Genomic DNA, 17371 nt, shown 5'->3' with positions numbered 1-17371 from the left:
AATTTGACAATCAAAACGGGACTCAACGTTGTCAAGTTTGGAAGAAAACTAAAACAAGGAGAATATATACTATTACAACAGACAATAATATCTAGATCCAGACAGCATACAGAAACTAAATCAAAATCACCACTTGTAAACATCTGAAGTGACATCGTGCAAACTGCAGAAACAAAACAAACGGTGCTGATATTGTCAATGGCTTGAGCAGTCACAAACGCAGAATTTATATACCTCTCCCTATGATGGGAAAGGGAAGTCTATTTTTCAATGTCTGTCGTGATGTGTCAGAGACCATTTGGTTTGGTTGTTTAGTTAATAGCACCATCTGCTGGCTCTAAAGAACAAGCTTTACCACTGAATGATCCATATCTGTGTCGTAAGTACAGTACAGCAAAGGCTTATTTACGGGGCAACTCATTCACAGGCCTGTATCCTAATTTCTGAAACACCTGTGGAGAATTATAATTTTTTATATTAGTATTATTTTGTTTAATCTATTTAGATACATAACCTACCTGGCCTACATATATAGGTCACCACAACTTCTTTACCAAAGTTGTATCCACCACTTTGTGTTTAGTAAAATCCAAAAGGAAACTATACACGTGCACACATGCACAATTCAGAAAACACAGACATGGATTCAAATCCTACAATAATAGCTCAACAGGCAAAATAGTTTTAGATGGCTTTTTCTCACACATTTCATTTGCTCAAGCTCACACACATCCATCCTTTTGCTAAGCTCAACCAGCAGTGCCTACACTACACTAATGAGGTGTGTTGACAGCTAAAAATAATAATAAAACATGTATGTAGTAGAACTTAGGATTGATAGCATTCTTTATGTAGCATTCACTCATGCCAATCTTGAGAGGGTGCTGATAATGCTGGTAGGGTATTCACTGGGATAGGTGCCTCCTTGTTCTCACTGTAGCTTGTGTTTTGGTGGAATGGGGTAGGGCCCAAGGGAGAGAGTTGTCTAGAGTCTGTATGAAATATGTATCCCTCCCCTCTCCAGTGCCCCTGCCGCAGGTCAGCATCAGCATGCCCAGGTCTGTTCAGCACCACCTGGCCTGGGTCTCCATCTGTCTAACTCTGGCCTAACGGATAGTGTCCATGAACACCCTGAGGGGAGAGACAGAACACAGTCAACACAATGTAAATGTATTCTACGAGTTATTATCTTTCTGTTATTTATCTATTTTTCTCTCTGCATTGTTGGAAAGTATTTCACTGTTAGTCTATACTTGTTGTTTACAAAGCATGTGGCAAATATATWTTTTTTTATTATTATTATTTGCATGATAGGAGTTCAGTGAGGTGAAACGCTAAGAACATTCCCCATTCTAAGAGACAGGCAATCAAATGTGTTCTACACACTGCATTTCTAGCTAAACTTTCTCTAACATAGGACCTACACTAGGGAATTGGGAAAATAGTATATTATTTTACCTGCTACACTGGACGTGTAACTTTTTGCTGGCGTAAGCATAGCGTATAGAATAACTATCTTCAAAGTAATGACTCGGGACGTCGGGTTTGATATGAAAGCTTCTTTTAGTAATAATACTTGTTCATGTTACATTTACAAACTTTAGATTCTACAGAACAATGAATAATGAGTTGCTAGCGCAAAAGGTGTCAGGATAATCACCTGTCAATTGTCACTTAACTAGCGCGTTGTCTCTCTACTTCCTGTCGCAAGGCATTCTGGAACTTGCAGTCAAAAGCCTAATTCAATACTAACCAGTACAAAATATGTATGTAGTTCTCTCAATCTCCAACACACAAATTCTAATACAATTACAAACATCTTTAGATAGAGCTCGATGAATTAACTTAAACATTAACTCTGTAACCCATTAAAGTTACAACATCCTCCCCCCCCCGATGAACAACTGTGTTCATCTCAATCTCTGAGCCCCTCCAAGGTAACCTGCCTAAATGACTATCGTTCTGTAGCATTCACATYTGTAATTATGAAGTACTTTGAAAGGCTGGTCATGACAGATATCAACACCATCATCCCAGACACCATAGACCCACTCCAATTCGCATACTGCTCCAACAGATCCACAGATGACGTTATCTCAATTGTACTTTACATTGCCCTCTCCCACCTGGATAAGAGGGGAAATAACTCAGACTTCAGGTCAGCGTTCAACACCATAGTCCCCTCCAGGCTCATCACCAAGCTAGGGACCCTRGGACTGATGGCGATGAGTCAGCCTACAGGAAGGAGATCAGAGACTTAGCAGTGTGGTGCCAGGACAACAACCTCTCCCTCAACGCCAGTAAGACCAAGGAGCTTTGTGGACTATAGTTAAAAGACGGGAGAGCACGTCCCCATCCACATCCATAGGGCTGTTGTGGAGCAGGTCAAGARCTTCAAGTTCCTTGGTGTCCACATCACTAAGGACCTAACATGGTCCACACATCTGCACAGTTGTGAAGAGGGCACGGTAGCGCCTATTTCCCCCCCGGAGGCTGAAAAGATTTGGTATGGGCCCTGGGATCCTCCAAAAGTTTGACAGCTGCATCGTCGAGAGCATCTTGACTGGCTGCATCACAGCTTGATATGGTAAATGCACCGCCCTTGACCGCAAAGCGCTTGAGGGTGGTGCGGACAGCGCAGTACTTCACTGGGGGCCGAGCTCCCTGCCATCCAGGACCTCTATATCAGGCAGTGTCAGAGGAAGGCCCGAAAAAAATGCCAAAAGACTCCACCCACCCAAGTCAGACTGTTCACTCTGCTACCGTCCGGCAAACAATATCGGAGACATGGCCAACAAGCTCCGAGCCCGCTTCTACCCCCAAGCCATAAGACTGCTAAATAGTCCATTAAGGGTGCCCAAAATATCTTCACTGACCCTACGCACACTCACTAGATATACAGTGCATATACAGTGCATTCGCAAATTATAGAGTCCTTCACTTTCCCCCATTTTGTTACGTTACAGCCTTATTCTAAAATGGATTCTAAAAAATGTCCTCAATCTACACACAATAATGACRAAACGAAAACAGGTTTTAAGATATTTTTGCAACTTTATAAAAAATACTTATTTACATAAGTATTCAGACCCTTTGCTATGAGACTTGAAATTGRACTCAGGTACATCCTGTTTCCATTGATCATCCCTTTTCTCCCCAATTTCGTGATATCCAAATTGGTAGTTACAGTCTTGTCCCATCGCTGCAACACCTGTACGGACTCGGCAGAGGCGAAGGTCGAGAGCCATGCGTCCTCCGAAACACCACCCCGCCAAGCCGCACTTCTTCTTGACACACTGCCCGCTTAACCCTGAAGCCAGCCGCACCAATTTGTCGGAGGAAACACTGTACAGCTGGTGACTGAAGTCAGCTTGCATGCACCCGGCCCGCCACAAGGAGTCGCTAGAGCGAGATGGGACAAGGACAACCCACCCGGCCAAACCCTCCCCTAACCCAGACGATGCTGAGCCAATTGTGTGTCACCTGATGAATCTCCCGGTCGCGGCCGGCTGAGAAACAGCCCGGGATCGAACCCGGGTCTGTAGTGACGCCTCTAGCACTGCGATGCAGTGCTTTAGACTGTGCGCCACTCGGGAGGCCCATTGATCATCCTTGAGATGTTTTTACAACTTGACTGAAGTCCACCTGTGGTAAATTCAATTGACTCAACCTGATTTGGAAAAGGCACAAACCTGTCTATATAAAGGTCCCACAGTTGAAAGTGCATGTCAGAGTGAGGTCAAAGGAATTGTCCGTAGAGCTCCGAGACAGGATTGTGTCGGTACAGATCTGGGGATGGGTAACAACATTTCTGCAGCATTGAAGGTCCCCAAGAACAGTAGCCTCAATCATTCATAAATGAAAAAAGTTTGGAACCACCAATAATCTYCCTAGAGCTGACTGCCCGGTCAAACTGAGCCATCGGGGTRGAAGGGCCATCGGGGTAGAAGAGCTCCAGAGTTCCTCTGTGGAGATGGGAGAACCTTCCAGAAGGACAACCATCTGTGCAGCACTCCACCATTCAGGCCTTTATGGTAGTGGCCAGACGGAAGCCACTTCTCAGTAAAAGGCACACGACAGCCTGCTTGGAGTTTGCCAAAAGGCACCTAAAGGACTCTCAGACCATGAGAAACAAGATTCTCTGKTCTGATGAAACCAAGATTTGGCCTGAATGCCAAGCGTCATGTCTGAAGAAAACCTGGCACCATACCTATGATGAAGCATGGTGGTGGCAGCCTCATGCTGTAAGGATGTTTTTCAACAGCAGGGACTGGGAGACTAGTCAGGATTGAGGGAAAGATGAACGTAGCAATGTACAGAGAGATCCTTGGTGAAAACCTGCTCAGGACCTCAGACTGGAGCGAAGGTTCACATTCCAACAGGACAACGACCCTAAGCTCACAGCCAAGACAACACGGGAGTGGCCTCGGGACAAGTCTCTGAATGTCCTTGAGTGGCCCAGCCAGAGCCTGGACTTGAACCTGATCGAACATCTCTGGAGAGACCTGAAAATAGCTGTGCAGCGACGCTGCMCATCCAACCTGACAGAGCTTGAGAAGATCTGCAGAGAAGAATGGGAGAAACTCCCCAAATACAGATTTGCCAAGCTTGTAGCGTCGTACCCAAGTAAACTCAAGGTTGTAATAGCCTTCAAAGGTGCTTCAACAAAGTACTGAGTAAAGGGTCTGAATACTTATGTAAATGTTATATACATTTTATTTTGCAAACATTTCTAAAAAACAGTTTTTGCTCTGTCATTATGTGGTATTGTGTATAGATTGATGGGGGAGGGCAATTTAATCAATTTTAAAACAAGTCTGTAATGTAACAACATGTTGAAAGAGTTAAGGGGTCTGAATACTTTCCGAATGCACTGTATACAAACCACTTACACACACTACATTGACACTCCCACACACACTACATACGCAAACACAACACAAACACACATACACACATTTTTACACATGATTTGCTGCTGCTGCACTGTTCTTTATTTTACTCGTATTATTATTATTATTATTTTCTATTCTGATTCCTAGTCACTTCACCTTGCCTTCCTGTACATTTCTATCTCAAATACCTCGTACCCCTGCACATTGATCTGGTACTGCTACTCCCCTGTATATAGCTCCATTTTATTCCTCATGTTACTTTTATATTTTTTAACTCGGCATCGTTGGAAAGGGCTCGTAAGCAAGCATTTCACAGTAGTCTACACCAGTTGTATTCGGTGCATTTGACGAATACAACTATATTTTATATATCCTATTGTTCTCGGGTGTGAGCTACCTGTCAATCTTGAAAATAGAGCCATAGCGCAATTCTACGCTGAACAGTACATGACTCTCGCAGAGACGGCGTGCTTACACCCAGGTTTAATCTAAATGAATAGGAACATCTCACTCAGCAAAAGTTACGCGTCCGGTGTAACAGGCCGGTAAGGTTACAGCACCATTCTGAACGGGGCAGGCCCCTACATACAGCACAGCTGTATTTTTCAGAAAGATAGACAGTAAGTTGACAAGGCTGGAATAAAATGGATTGCTATGACAGAAGTAGGAGGTGATTTAGAGCAGGCACACACAGCTCAGAGGGCTATTGCACAGGTATATATGGTTGTGAACTGACAAAGGGTTATTATCGCATAAACAGGTAAATTAATAAAAGGGGAATAAACTGGGCAGATGGTGGATGTTATTGCTCAGTGAAAACCCCCAACTGACACGTAGGACCAGTTTCCCAGAAACAGATTAGGACTACAAGGTGCTTTCAATGGCGAATCTCAGTTGAGAATGCTTTTTAGTCCAGGATTAAGCTTAATATGGGTCTGGGAAACCCGTAGAGTCTACCTTTAGAGCAGGGGTGTCAAACATACGGCCCATGAACCCATTCAATTCGGTGGTTTGAGCAAACAAAATAGCACATTTTCTGGGGGGGGGGCCACACAATCTCAATCAACACTGAAATTACTAAAACTAGGCCTCCCGAGTGGCGCAGTGGTCTAAGGCACTGCATCGCAGTGCTTGAGGTGTCACTACAGACCCGGGTTCGATCCCAGGCTGTATCAGCAGGCCCGTGACCGGGCGGCGTACAATTGGTCCAGCATCGTCTGGGTTAGGGGAGGGTTTGGTGGGCCAGGATTTCCTTGTCCCACCGCGCTCTAGCCTGCAAACTGACTTCAGTCGCCAGCTGGATGGTATTTCCTCCGACAAATTGGTGAGGCTGGCTTCCGGGTTAAGCAAGCAGAGTGTCAAGAAGCAGTGTGGCTTGGCAGGGTCCTGTTTCGGAGGACTCTTGACCTTCGCCTCTCCCGAGTCCGTAGGGGAGTTGCAGTGATGGGACAAGACTAACTACCAATTGGGAAGAAAAATGGGTAAAAGTACAAAAAAATATAGATGAAACTGAGTAGAAATGATAACGGAGCTACATTTACAGTCTCTTCACTCTGTCCAGCTCGTTAACAGTCAGGGAGCAGCAAAAAATCCGAAAGCGATGGAGAGAGTAATTTTTATKGTGGGGAAATATAACCAATTTTAAGTGCGGCCCTCACAGGGATCTTCCCCAATGCTGGAAGGGTGGGGTCTGAGTGAAAAAGTTTGGAAACGCCTGCCTTAGAGGAACTGCACAGATGCATAGAATACCAAAGAGCTTACGTGTGTTTTCTACATCTGCATAATGTGGTACGATGGAGCATGGTGTTACATTTTCCTCTACTACTATTGTTTTGCATAGGAGAATGGTGGAATTTTTAGAAGGTCTGTCTGTTGTGTCTGGTCACTAAGGTGACAGGTAGACTTACTTTTGAGCCAGGTGAGGGTGCAGTAAACACTGGAAAAATGTGTAACATTTAACCAGTGTCTAAATCACAACAATGATTTTCATAGATTACTGATTAACAATACTGATGGAGAAGAATTTATCTGTGCCACAATTCAGAGCAGAGATCTATTGTGATTTTTCCACACATACTGTAACTGTACAGTAGTGGCAACGTCTGGAAAACCTCTAACACTGTACTCTTTTGTGACAACAATTTTTTCATTTTGAATCGGAAGTTTCAAAGCCAGCCATGTATAGAGCACTTTTTACACACATCCAAACGTGGCACAAAAATTTAACTTGTGCTCCCACAAGTATCCCGATGTTTAACAACAGTGAGGAGTGGACATCAGCTTATTTCGAGGCAAGCTAACTTTGGTTCATTCATTCATTCATACATACCTGACTGTAAGTCACTACTGATAGATTGTTTTGTAGCCCATTCGATGCTCTATTTACAGCATTGTGAGACAGTCCGTTTTCATCTTGCTGGATGGCGTCCTGCCTGCCCTCCCAGGCTCCTCCAGGCTCTTTGAAGTTGTTGTCGTCTCCGGCGTCGTGTTTGCTCTTCTGTGGCGAGGCAAAAGGGTTGAAGTCTCCCTCTACGTTGCGGTGCGGCTGGGTGTTGAACTCCGTCTCGAAGCAGGAAAGCTGCTGTGTCACGCCCAAAAGGCCACCCACCTCCACGCTGAGGATCACCCAGATGACGTCTGTGTGRACAGAGAGAGTGACACACACCAGGCATTAAGGGTGACTTGTTCTGTCCAGGAGACAGCATTGGTGGTAGTGATAGGAGTTAAATACCCAAAATGCTCAGTAATCAATAAATAATAATAGTAATAAACAGTTGCTTAACTTTATTAGGGTAATATCAAAAGTMAGTCAAGTCATTGTTTATAGGGGAAATACAAAACAGGTTATTATATAGACGGATGAAATTAATGACAAACAAAAGTCAATTGCCTACCGTAGGCCAATCCAGGAAATGACATCAATACGCTAATGCTATTTATTTTAGGCCTACTTTTTACCTTGGGCCTACTTTTTAGGCCTACTTTTAACAGGCCTACTTTTAACCTTGAACTAAATAGGGAGGACAAAATTAAAGACTGTTAGATCTTAATTTAGCCAACGAAAATGTATCAACAAAATGACACAAAACACTTTTTGCATAGGTTATTTAAAGAACTGATTAAGAGGATTAAATAGGCCTACAATAATAATAATGATTTACAATAACAATAATGACTAAACAATTGATAAATACAAAATAAATAAAAGGTCGAAAATTGCATCAAACTTAAATAGCGAGATGCACACAGTCCATTTGGCCACGCCAGCGTCCTTATCGTTGTCCACTACAATATAAAAATTTGTCCCCGAGGACATTCCCCTTGTCGGCTTCTTTTCTCTCTACTCTTTCTCCTCTAACTTTCGTTTTACTTCAATGAAAAAGGACTTCATCTTAGCAATCAACTGTAGCCTAGGCCAAGGTTATTTTTACTCGCCCCTTCTCTCGCTCTCTCCTCAGCAGCAGGTGCATGCGAGGGAAGCAGCCGGAACCAGTTTCAGCTGGACATAAGCTGTACGTATTATTGAGTTGCAATTGGCTGACACAGATAACATGCTCCCAGTTCTCATCACACAAACACAAAATTAGGACAGGTCCAATTGGGTCCAGTCAGTAAATGCATTTTAATTGCACATACCCRAGACCCGTGGCAATTATATCAGACCCCACCAATATCTGGGACAAAAGTCAGAATTTAGGACCCAGACCCGCTACGGTCCCGTGTCGGATCTCAGAATTTCAGGTCTGTTGAAACCGTGAAGACCTGTAGTCAGCACACAAACATGCAGGTTGATGTTTAATGTTATGAGTCTTGCCCTTTAGGCAGAACTGAGCTGTTTCTGCTAGATGGGCCAAAAGTCAAAATTGGCTATATTGTAAAAATTCATGAAAAGAAACATTAACTTTTTGGTCTTAATTAAAAGGTTAGGCATTAGGGTTAGCAGTGTGGTTAAGGCTAGGGATAAAATCAGATTTTATGACTTTGTGGCAGTGCCAGCTACTGACCACTCGGCAGAGCTGCCTCCAGAACAAGATCCATGTCGATAAACGCTAACCTGCCACAAACATGCAAAGGTTAACATGTGTGGATAATTTCTAGACTTGGTTACACCCTTATAAAACATATTGTCCACAAAACAGTGTGTCTGCGCCATTTGGACCTACCTCCATAAAACAGCCCTGTGGGTGTGCACATCCTCCATTGGCCCTGGTACATGCCGGGCGCTGCAGGGCTACGCATCTGCACACTGACGTCTGAGATCTCCTGGGGTTCTAGACAGCGCACTATCACTATGTTGACGTGGCCAAACTGGTCCCCTCCAATGTACTTCAGACATACCCCAGGTAGCCAGGAATCTGCACCTGTGAAAGAGAAAGACAAAGAGATTACACACGTTTACAGGCCAGTGGTTTCCGGGTCTTACATTGCAGTGAAGGTTTTTCTTCTTGTGTGACATTACATTGATGAATCATAGGTATGGTGATATGATGTAGATGTCTGAAAGGTAACCCCACCTGTGTTCTGTATCCTCCAGGTCTTTGTGAACGGTGTGTCGGGGGGAACAGACTCTCCCTCACCAATCGTCACATCCTCCACAAAGGACATGGCTGGTGTGTTAATGCTGGGACTCTCAACATCATAATAGGCACCGATGGCTGCCTGTAGATTCCTATTGTAATGGCAAAAGGCATTTAGAAGAGTGGGTGAATCAATGCCATGTTTAATTAGCAACTATTCAAACCTGATCCAGTTCCTGAAACTACTCCAGAACAAGAACATTTAAAAGAAGGGGGAAAAATTAAAAGTATATCTTGCTGATAATGATTTTCCCTTGCAAGAATGAGTCGAGGTCATTTATCAGGATTGTTTTATTTTGTTCAGTGATAAAGTCTTGATCACTAGCCTAGTTTAGCTCACTACCGATTAAATGACGTCATCATATCACAAACACTTGTTAGGTGATATAAAATGTACGCCTAGAGCCCCATGGCGCAAGCTTTAACATTAGCGGTATATCTAGACCACAACTAGTTCACACGCTTACAACTAATGTTAGCTAGCTAACGTTACACAATTAACAAATCTGGTCAGGTTAGTTATGGTGAATATTTATGTTGCAATACGTCCTTTTGTTTTTAGCAAAGGTAGCTAGACTTAGTTAGTCACTGGTCATCTGTTACAATGTATCTCGCGTTAGCTACAGTTTCACATAGCTATGTCCTAGCAGCAATGACAGTCCGTGCAAAATATCGACACAAGAAGCTATACATGCAAGAGAAAAAGAGAGCCTCAGGGACTACTCAAAATGTACCTAGCTAGCTCCTATACAAGCTAGGCCCCACATCCCCGAACTCACCAGTTGCTCATGTCAAGGAAGAAAGCGCATCCTGCCGGGTTGACCTGGAACCCCAGCAGTCTTTGGAACTCTGAGATGAGGACGTCCTTGTCAGTGGTGCCCATGCAGTTGAATTTCTGAACGAACTCCGGGTCCAGGTCTATGTCCATGCCCTCCATTGGCAGGTCTCCCGTGGCAGCGACGAGGGGTTCTCTCCTAATTTAGTCCGAGGCCTTGTCCAGTCATAACAACCAGTTCAACAACAACAAGCGTAATACGCATGGCGGCGGGAGGGACAACGTTGGACGTCTGTGCAATCGAACGTCACCTTTCGTCACGGTGTGTGGACTAGAATTAGGAATTAAAATAATTAATTTAATAGGATCTCTATGTGTGGACTTTTGTTTACGTCACCTGTTGCTATTCGAATTATTATTTTCATTGGCTTTTCTTTAGTTAATGATAAAACAGATTAGGTCATTCAATTAATGCTATTCATCCGTCTTTTTGTAGTTACTATACTAAACAAAATATAAACGCAACATGCAACAATTTCAAAGATTTTACTGAGTTACAGTTCATAGAATGAAATCAGTCAATTGAAATAAATTCATTAGGCCGTAATTTATGGATTTCACATGACTGGGCAGTGGCACAGCTATGGGAGGGCTTAGCCCCAGCCACTTGGGAGCCAAACCCAGTCAGTTTTTCACCACAAAAGGGATTTATTTCAGACAGAAATACTCCTCCTCTGGGATCATTTATTTCAGCTCATGAAACACTTTACACGTTGCGTTTATATATATTTTTCAATATAGTTAGCTCTGGTCCATGGCACAGCTATATTATTTGGATTTCAGTAACTTGGTTAACCTGCTTTTTTGTATCCCACAGATACAAAAAAGCTATGCAAGCTACTTACCTTACGGGTGATACGTGCCTTACACATGACTCGCCAGCCTTTAATTTTCAGGTTTTGACGCACACACACACAAACTTTGCAGGTCCATCAACCTATTTAAATACCTCACACCCTACAGTAACCTGTGGATCATGAGAGAACCTTCATAAATCCGCAGAACGTTAATAACCTATTTATTCACACTTTATGTAGTATCCTGTAATACTTAGTCCATATCACATGACTCTGTATTTAATCTTAAGTTAGACCCCTTTAGTAATTTACAACGCATACATAAATGCCTTGTATCATATGACGCTGTATTTACTATGAAGTCAGACACCTTTGGTCATTCATAACACATACATAAATGCCTTATATGTGACCGACCGGATCGATTCGGTCTTATGTAGCAACATTTGAAATTGTGTTTTTTACATTGGATAAAAGTAGAGACTCCGAGCTAGAAAATAGTATATCATACACTACAGTTGAAGAACAATGAGAAAGGAATTCTGCTTTGAAAGTTGATAAACTGGTAACCTCACTTTTGAGAAAATGGCCTTTGAATGTCTTGGTAGACCTACTGGAGAGCTCTTCTTTGTCTACACACATTCAGCATCGTTCACACCTTCTTAAGCTTTAGCCCCACCCATCTCTTTAAGGGTTGATCCGAGCATTCTGTCCTAACAACAGCAGCCAAGCACCCAAGCTAACATGCTAGCTACTTCCAGAGACAAATGAGAGAACAGCTCACTGACCATTTTACTCGACCTAGCAGAGCTGGTTAGGCTGTTTTTATGTTATCCAGAGCGTTGGTGACTGCAACTGTGCTGCTGGCAACAATTTATGCTTTTTGGCCAACGTTAACTGACACCGGCCATATTCAACGGGTGTTGAGCGTTCGTAAATTCATCAGTTATTCTGCGCTCGGGCACACTCAGGCGAGATTGCTCTGAAATCTAGGTAGATAGCCAGAGAGAATTTACCAGCTACGTCTATCAACAGCTGTCGCAATGACATCATGAACATTCTATTGAAATTGATACTTGCATAGTGGAGTCTTTTGTTAAGACATGTAGCTAGCTAACTAAACAATTAACCATAATCCCAACTCACAACGTTATTACTCTGCATGAATCTGCAGGTAGCTAACCAACCAGGTTCAATGTTAGCTAGATAACATTAGTCTATAACTAGCAAAGCAAAAGGCTCTGAGATACGAATAATATTACTACACAGTTCATACATGTAACGTTAATTAGCGAGCCAGCCAGCTAACATTAGCTAGCTAGCTAACAGTACACTTTAACTTGAAATGAAAATRACTTTCTGACAAAATTATAAACGTGTAATATCTGAAAATGTAGCTAGCTAGACTATCTTACCCATATACGTGGATGGACGCTTCTCCCTCTCTGTTATGGATGTCATGGTTGCTCTTAGTTTGAAGATGTAATCCAGGCAGGTGTTTTCTCCATCTCCTTAGCTATCATACTCTAATTCAACTGATTTCAAAACTCGGTCCTCCAGAACGTGGAGAGCAACACTTACGCAGTTCTACTACGCAATAATAAAAAAATTAAGCCGCGTTAGACAGGATTACCTAAACATACTGACCAGCTCAAATAGACAGAAGCACTCTACATGGCAGAACAATCCGAACTCATCTCTCGACAAGTCCAGCCCACTCATTATCTCAGCCAATCATGACTAGCGGGAAGGTTGCTGGCTTTTTCTGTGGCTAAAGCAACTAGGCTCGTARTTTAACAATTGTATTCGTATTTACAGATGGCATACCATTTTGTTATTAAGGCACATGACAATTCACATATTCCAGAAGGCATTTCTGACAAAAAACGCATTTTGATTTAAAAAAAGTTTACTTTCAAATGGCTCTCCCGTGAAGTAGTGACGCTTCGACATACGCCTAGTTTCCTGAAACGAGTCACATATCATATGATGCTGTACTCACTATAAAGTCAGTAATTCCTAACACGTACATAAAGGCCTAATGATGAAAACACAAATGTATTAACAATTAGGGAATTATCATTAACAGCTAAAACAAATACATATTAAAGACATGTTTAAACCATACGTTTCCTTTTATTTTTACATTTTTAAAACAATACAAATACATGAAGTTTCAAAAAGTCCAGCAATTTCATTACATTGAACATTACACAGGGCTGTGAATAGTGTAGCTTGACCCCAAGCTGACAGATGAATGGTTATTGCCTTTCTGCCTGCTGGAGGTACAGCATGTTGGCTCCAACCTTAAAAGTAACAACAAAGAAAGTTAGGTCTGTTAAGAAATGCCTTTGTCACACTATCTGGATAAGGCATTTCTGTGCGGTGCCAGCAACTAAATGGGGAGATGTGGAAACTGCATTCAATTCGTATTATTATATTCCTCTTTCATTTACAAATTTCATGACGTGACTATGAGACGTGGCTGTATATAGGGGGATTTTTATTTAGCTGAGCCTGCTAGCTAGCTACATTTGTGCTAGCTAGCCATTGCTGTGAAGTCACCGATATTATTTAAAATAATGATTGAGATAGCTACTGTCACGTTCGCTGGAATAAATGTCGGACCAAGGCGCAGCAGATGTTGAGTTCCACATTATTTATTAGAAAGTGAAACTAAGCAAAGACAAAAAACAAATAAACAATAAACTAACAACGAACCGTGACTACAGAGTTGCTACGTGCACTAACTCAAAACAAATATCCCATAAACACAGGTGGGAAAAACAGCTACTTAAATATGATCCCCAATTAGAGACAACGATTACCAGCTGCCTCTAATTGGGAATCATACAAATCACCAACATAGAAAATAAACTAGAACACCACATAGAAATAAATAAACTAGATCACCCCCAGTCACGCCCTGACCCACTTCACCATAGAGAAACAATGGCTCTCTATGGTCAGGGCGTGACAGCTACAGTATATAATCTAACTAAACACTCAACTACTACAAACTATTTTAAATTACAATAAATAAAGGTTAATAAAGCCGTGACAACAAAAAGACAACAGTCACACAGTGGCGGAATAATTCAACTACACATAGTTTGTTTCATCACAAAACCGGAGAGCAACATCTGTATACAAAGCAAATATTGCATGTACCGACAGTATATGACCTGCAGCATGGTCAAGCAAGTTAATGTTTGACAGTTTAGTAAGCAACTAATGATTTAGAACCACAGAGTTACCGCAAGTCAGCACAAAGACAACAGGAGGACTATTCCAGCACCATTTCTACTTAAACTTTTTAACATCATCAAATCACAAGGCTATATATGCTTAGTTTAATACATTGAAAACAAACGTAAAGAAACCAAAAACGATTTATTCCAATCAATGTTGGTGAATATCATGTGGCTGTCCATGGTACTGATTTCTGTATGTGTGTATGTGTGTATGTGTTTGTGCATTTTTTGGACTCACCCTAGATGTAGACTAGTTGAACACCAATGCCATCCTACTCTCCTTCATGTTGGCAAAACGGTCTATGGCTCTGTACTCTTTTAGTTTTAGTTTTCTTAGGCTACCTAGCTAAAATACTTGCTAGCCTGACTTCCTCGCATGGGCAACAATGAATCAGCCAAGTTAGCTAGCTAGTTTGCGTGAGCCTACTAGGCTAAATCCAGGCTACATATTGAATTTCAAACGTCTCAGGCCAGTGGCACAATATATGGATTTATGGTTAGATCAGAATCACCGTCATAATCATTGACCTGTACAGAGAATTAAGTCAAAACCACAAGTCCAAATCCACATCTCCATCCATGGCCGATTTAGCAAGCTAGCTACTGCAGGACATCAACATAAGCAGACCAGAAACAGACAGGTTTTCCTGACAATGATGACGTTTTGATTAGGATGTGATTTGATTGGTGTGAAGCCAAATCCAAACTGGCTTCACTTGGGGGTCATTTTGCTGCGCTAGGACAATCCACAGTTGAGCTCAGCTTAATGCTGATTGGCTAACAAAAATATAAATAACAATATCAAGGGAGGCCAAATGCTTGCTGGCATCAATCAATGAAATAATACAGTAGCAACATGTCATACTCTTTTGTTCCAGGCAGCATCAGATAGATTGGCAACACATACTGAGGAGCGCTCTGAAGATTTTTCCTGTGAGATTCAGCCACTTGCGAATCGACGGAAATTATGAAAACACAGTGTCGAAAGTAAAATTAATTAGAATTTTTTTATTGGTCAAATATTTAGGGAAGCCTGTCTTCCCTTGGCAACCATGACTACACTCCACTGCTTAAAGCAATAACTATTCTGGGTGCCGCAGTAAAAGTATTGTAGGGAATACTCAGTAGGGTCTCTAGAATGTATATATGGTGTCATTTCATAGGGCTTTGAATATTGAATACATAATCATCACATATGGCTTACTGCACTACAGAAAACCCGCTAACCAAACAACMGGGCAGGGCATACTCACTGAATTAAAGGGCAACTACTATCTACTATCTAAGTAGCTTAGTTTTTTCCCCCAGACCTCAAAAGTCATCCCCTGATGGGGTTTAAGCACTTTTGTGAACACAGAAAATCAAATGTTGTTGTTTTTCTATAAATATTCTGTGTAAAAACAACTCAAAACCTGGAGAAAAAAATTACAGAGAAAACGGAATTTGGGGGGGGAAAAAAGTAGGCAACAATAAAAACAAATACGGATTTTAAAAGGYCCTACCAACGTTTTTTTGCTGTGCATGACTGCACTTTAGACTGTGTGTCATCCTGCAGCACAGCATTTTAGGGAAGGTTGAGGTCAGGTCCAATATTGACTGTTCACCCAGGAGGGAAAGAAGTTGGCTATGCCACCTTTAATAAAGCAAAGGTTTATGTCATATTTGACATAGGTGGTTATGTCACATAGTTATGCCACATTTATGAACCCTTCATAAAGCATGACATACAGTTATAGATGATTTGTATCACATTTATGTAGTGTTTATGAAGCCTTTATAAGTTGCAACTCATTTAAAGCAGGACCGTATTGTGTCGTTGGCCCACTTTCACAAATCAAGTGGGCCACTTTGAAATGTTAGTTTTCTTTTGTAACACAACACAGTGGGGCCTAAATGCACTTGTGTGATATAAATGTAACACAAACAATATTAAATAATTCTTCCCCTTTTTCACAGTATCCAATTAGTAGTTACAGTCTTGTGTCATCGCTGCAACCCCCGTACAGACTCGGGAGAGGCGAAGGTCGCGTGTCCTCCGAAACACAACCTAACCAAGCCAAGCTGCACTACTTCTTGACACATTTACATTACATTTAAGTCATTTAGCAGACGCTCTTATCCAGAGCGACTTACAAATTGGACACAATGCCCACTTAATCTGGAAGCCAGCCGCACCAATGTGTCGGGGGAAACACTGTACACCTGGCAACCGTGTCGGTGTGCACTACACCCGGTCTGCCACAGGAGTCGCTAGTCCGCAATGGGACAAGGACATCCCTGCCGGCCAAACCCTTCGCTAACCCGGATGACGCTGGGCCAATTGTGCGCCGCCCCATGGGTCTCCCGGTCACAGCCGGCTGTGACAGAGCCTGGACTCGAACCCAATGCTMGCTGCAATGCAGACCACTCCATTCGGGAGGACCTCTTATACAACATTTCTAATATAATTTCTATATTTTCTTGTCTTTCTAAGGTCCTGTGGAAAAACAAAAATCTACTTAAAGAAGACAAATGCTGTTGCTCGTAGGGAGTGTTTAAAGACTGGTAAGACCAGAGACAGATGAGCTGGGGGACTAGTTGACCGGGATCGTTGATAGCYAGCAACCCCTGGAAGGTATCCCTGATGATAACCATTTGGACAATTCAGATGGGGGACCATTCCAAACCTCATTTGGTAGGACACTTTCATTCAACATGTGTCCCCGGACTGCAGGGAATATGTAATGTTGTCAATAATATATTGCAATCTCAAAATAAAAATGAAATAATGTTGTCAAATGCAGCAATGTAATCATTTTCTAGAGGCAGATGATCACCATAGCTTGGAGGGGACTTGAAGTTCAGCCCGCTATAGGATGAAGGTCAGCCCGCTACAGGATGAAGGTAGGCCCGCTACAGGATGGAGGTAGGCCCGCTACAGGATGGAGGTCAGCCCGCTACATCTGCAGCAGCCAGGAGGGAAGATTGTGCCACTAATCCGGACCGAAGGACAAAGACAAAGAGGCTGAGCATG

General features: G+C 42.3%; 1 protein-coding gene across 2 annotated transcripts; it reads right to left on the bottom strand.

The window, feature by feature from the left end:
* Positions 1 to 409: 409 nt before the first annotated feature.
* On the bottom strand, positions 410 to 10503 carry LOC112080678 (protein ILRUN). Of its 2 annotated transcripts, XR_011479536.1 has the most exons (6): positions 10252 to 10503; positions 9410 to 9564; positions 9059 to 9256; positions 7225 to 7532; positions 2127 to 2235; positions 1045 to 1131 (listed from the first exon to the last, which is right to left on the bottom strand). XR_011479536.1 is itself a non-coding variant. In XM_024146527.2 (5 exons), the coding sequence occupies exons 1-5, from the start codon at positions 10407 to 10409 to the stop codon at positions 1096 to 1098; spliced, it is 855 nt and encodes a 284-aa protein (XP_024002295.1). In that variant the 5' UTR covers positions 10410 to 10503; the 3' UTR covers positions 410 to 1095. The 2 variants fall into 2 exon arrangements, 1 of the variants encoding a protein (XP_024002295.1); XM_024146527.2 differs by lacking the exon at positions 2127 to 2235 and having other exon boundaries at positions 410 to 1131.
* Positions 10504 to 17371: the final 6868 nt, after the last annotated feature.

Source organism: Salvelinus sp. IW2-2015, unplaced genomic scaffold (genome assembly GCF_002910315.2).
Source record: "Salvelinus sp. IW2-2015 unplaced genomic scaffold, ASM291031v2 Un_scaffold16422, whole genome shotgun sequence".
Taxonomy (NCBI): domain Eukaryota; kingdom Metazoa; phylum Chordata; class Actinopteri; order Salmoniformes; family Salmonidae; genus Salvelinus; species Salvelinus sp. IW2-2015.
This window is presented reverse-complemented; position numbering and strand designations above follow the sequence as displayed.

Excerpts from the sequence above, each read along its gene's own strand:
- LOC112080678 (XM_024146527.2), bottom strand. The coding sequence starts at position 10,409 with ATGGAGGGCATGGACATAGACCTGGACCCGGAGTTCGTTCAGAAATTC. Across the intron at positions 9,565-10,251 it reads TTCCTTGACATGAGCAACTG|GAATCTACAGGCAGCCATCG; the intron begins GTGAGTTCGGGG and ends CCATTACAATAG. Across the intron at positions 9,257-9,409 it reads CTGGAGGATACAGAACACAG|GTGCAGATTCCTGGCTACCT; the intron begins GTGGGGTTACCT and ends TCTCTTTCACAG.